General features: G+C 27.2%; 1 protein-coding gene across 1 annotated transcript in view; it reads right to left on the reverse strand.

Annotated features, from left to right (window-relative positions):
- The window catches only part of LOC145277920 (G patch domain-containing protein 1-like), a 76,333-nt gene extending 75,994 nt beyond the window's left edge, over window positions 1-339 (reverse strand). Inside the window, exon 1 of the mRNA XM_080129987.1 lies at window positions 181-339. Within this exon, the coding sequence (XP_079986113.1) occupies window positions 181-247 (67 nt within the window). The 5' untranslated portion in view covers window positions 248-339. The remainder of the gene's footprint in view (window positions 1-180) is intronic.
- Between the last annotated feature and the right edge of the window lie 2,067 nt (window positions 340-2,406).

The following is a 2,406-nucleotide window of genomic DNA, read 5'->3' on the forward strand; positions in this document are numbered from 1 at the left end:
CCAAGGCCAAATAAGGTTGATGTAGAACACATTGAACGCGTGGTACATAAATGTTTGTTGCGCATAAAAGAAAACGGCAATTAGTTTATTAATACAATCTAAATGACATCCTATGACGCAGTCACGAATCAAACTATTTAGACCTTGTCTCGTTAAATGGTGAAGATTTAATATAAATACCCGCTGATACAGGGCCAGTTGGTTCACCCAAACAGACATAGGAATCGTCATCTTCGTCGGAATCCATCTTGTTTGTAATATTTTCAGTCTCGCATCGAATCGAAAGGCGTTCAGCAGTGAAAATTTTAAATGAAAAATATCTGAATCATTATAACTAAAATAATATAGTAAAAGTAAAAAAATATGAATTATAATTTTTTTTTTTTAAATTATGCTGATTTTAAAAACCATAAAAAAAAGTTCCCCCCCCCCTTTTGTTTTCTTTCAGATTCGCTTGCCAGAGCGAGACTAAATGTTAGAATCAACGGCCTAAACGAAATGTAATTTTTAAAATGTGTATAGCAGGCGATAAAATTTTTTTTTTTTTTTTTTTGGAGCATGTCTAGAATCAACCTATTAAAAAAAAAAAAAAAAAAAAAAAAAAAAAACAGAAATAAAGAAAAGTCTTTACGCTTCGCTTCTGGACAAAAAAAAAAAAAATAATAATATTCCAAAACTTATGTAAATTGATTTTTTTAACAAAGAAAATCAAATTTTATGACGCAACGTAAAGATAGATGGCATGTCTCGCTCCGCCATCTTTAAAATTCATCACTGTTACCTCCCCTTAACACGCCTTCCAGAAATAGGAGTCAAACCAGCTTTATGATGGCTACAATTAATAGCAAATTGCTAAAAGTCGTACCAATAAGAAGAAAAGATTTTTTATATGTAAAAAAAATACTTGATACATTTATGTGATTTAGGGGATATGTAGGGGAAAAGAAGTTTAAATTAAATTAAACCTCTCTGCCCCGAACAAAATAATAATAATAATAATAATAATAATAATAATAATAATAATAATAATAATAAAAAGGAATAAAACAAAATGACACCTCCTTCTCGTTTGAAATGCACTAGGTGTGTCAGAAATTTCGTGAAAAATATTGAATAATTACACCCCGTCTTTCCAAGCTTATAACTCCTCGAAAAATGTAATTCAAGCCCTAATTTTTTTTTTTCAATTAAAGGAGCAAGGACCAAGGCTTCATTAAAAAAACAAAAAAAAAAAAAAAAAAAAAAAAAAACAACGTGTTTTTTTGTTTTTTTTTAAAGGGTTTTTAAACTTCGGACTTTACAAGTAAATTTCTAAAAAACACTACTTTTTTTGTTTTAAATTTGAATATATTATTTATTGATCATTTATCTTCAATTTGTGATATATAACACTTTGGTGAGTAAATTAATTATTTACTTTTTAATAGACATTTCAAAATGGGAGGCGTGAAATCATTCGACCCCCTGTCTTTCCAAGCTTATAACTACTCGAAAAATGTAATTCAAGCCCTAATTTTTTTTTCTTTTTTTTTTTCGATTAATGGAACAAGGACCAAGGTTTCATTTAAAAAAAAATAACAAAAGAAAAAACAAACAACGTGGTTTAAAAAAAAAAAAAAAGGTTTTAAACTTCGGACTTTACAGGTAAATTTCTAAAAAACACTACTTTTTTTTTTAAATTTGAATATATTATTTATTGATCTTTTATCTTCAATTTGTGATATATAAAACTTTGGTGAGTAAATTAATTATTTACTTTTTAATAGACACTTGAAAATGAGAAGGGGGCGTGAATTAAAAAAAAAAACGTTTGTCTAAAATATTATATTCGGTTTATTGGAAAGAGCATAAAATTTCACATTGACCCTGAAAATATCGTAAAAATAGAATCAATAGAAAAGTTTTGATAGATTTTTAAAGTTTAAAAATTGAAAAATACTGAGCTCGTAAAATTCATTACTGTTTTTTTTTAAATAAAAAAGAATATTTCTATTACTTTTGAAACAACTTTAATAGTTTATTTTGTAAGTATAATCCATAAAGAAAATAAACAACCCACTTTTAACAGAGAAATTACCAGTTTTTTATATTTTATTCGCAGTTTCGTGTTAGGGGTGTCAAAAATTCCTACAAAAATTCTGATACACCTAGAAATACACCATATTTATTTTTCAACAAAAATAACAAGATGAACAAGCAAAGGTCCAATCGGTAAGAGTTCTTGAGAAATCATTAGGATTAGAATGTTAGATGAAAGTGCTTCGTTGAATTAATAAGATTAGAAGGTGAAAGTTTTGTGTGAAAATAATGTCTTTATTTCAAGGTTTGTGTTTTAACTGGCAAATTTCGCCTTATTCAAAAGTCCCATGAGGAAAGTAGTCCGTTGTTATTCTTATAGAAAATGTA

The sequence above is a fragment of the Euprymna scolopes genome, chromosome 6 (genome assembly GCF_053919585.1).
Source record: "Euprymna scolopes isolate OS-2025 chromosome 6, ASM5391958v1, whole genome shotgun sequence".
In the NCBI taxonomy this organism is placed as follows: domain Eukaryota; kingdom Metazoa; phylum Mollusca; class Cephalopoda; order Sepiida; family Sepiolidae; genus Euprymna; species Euprymna scolopes.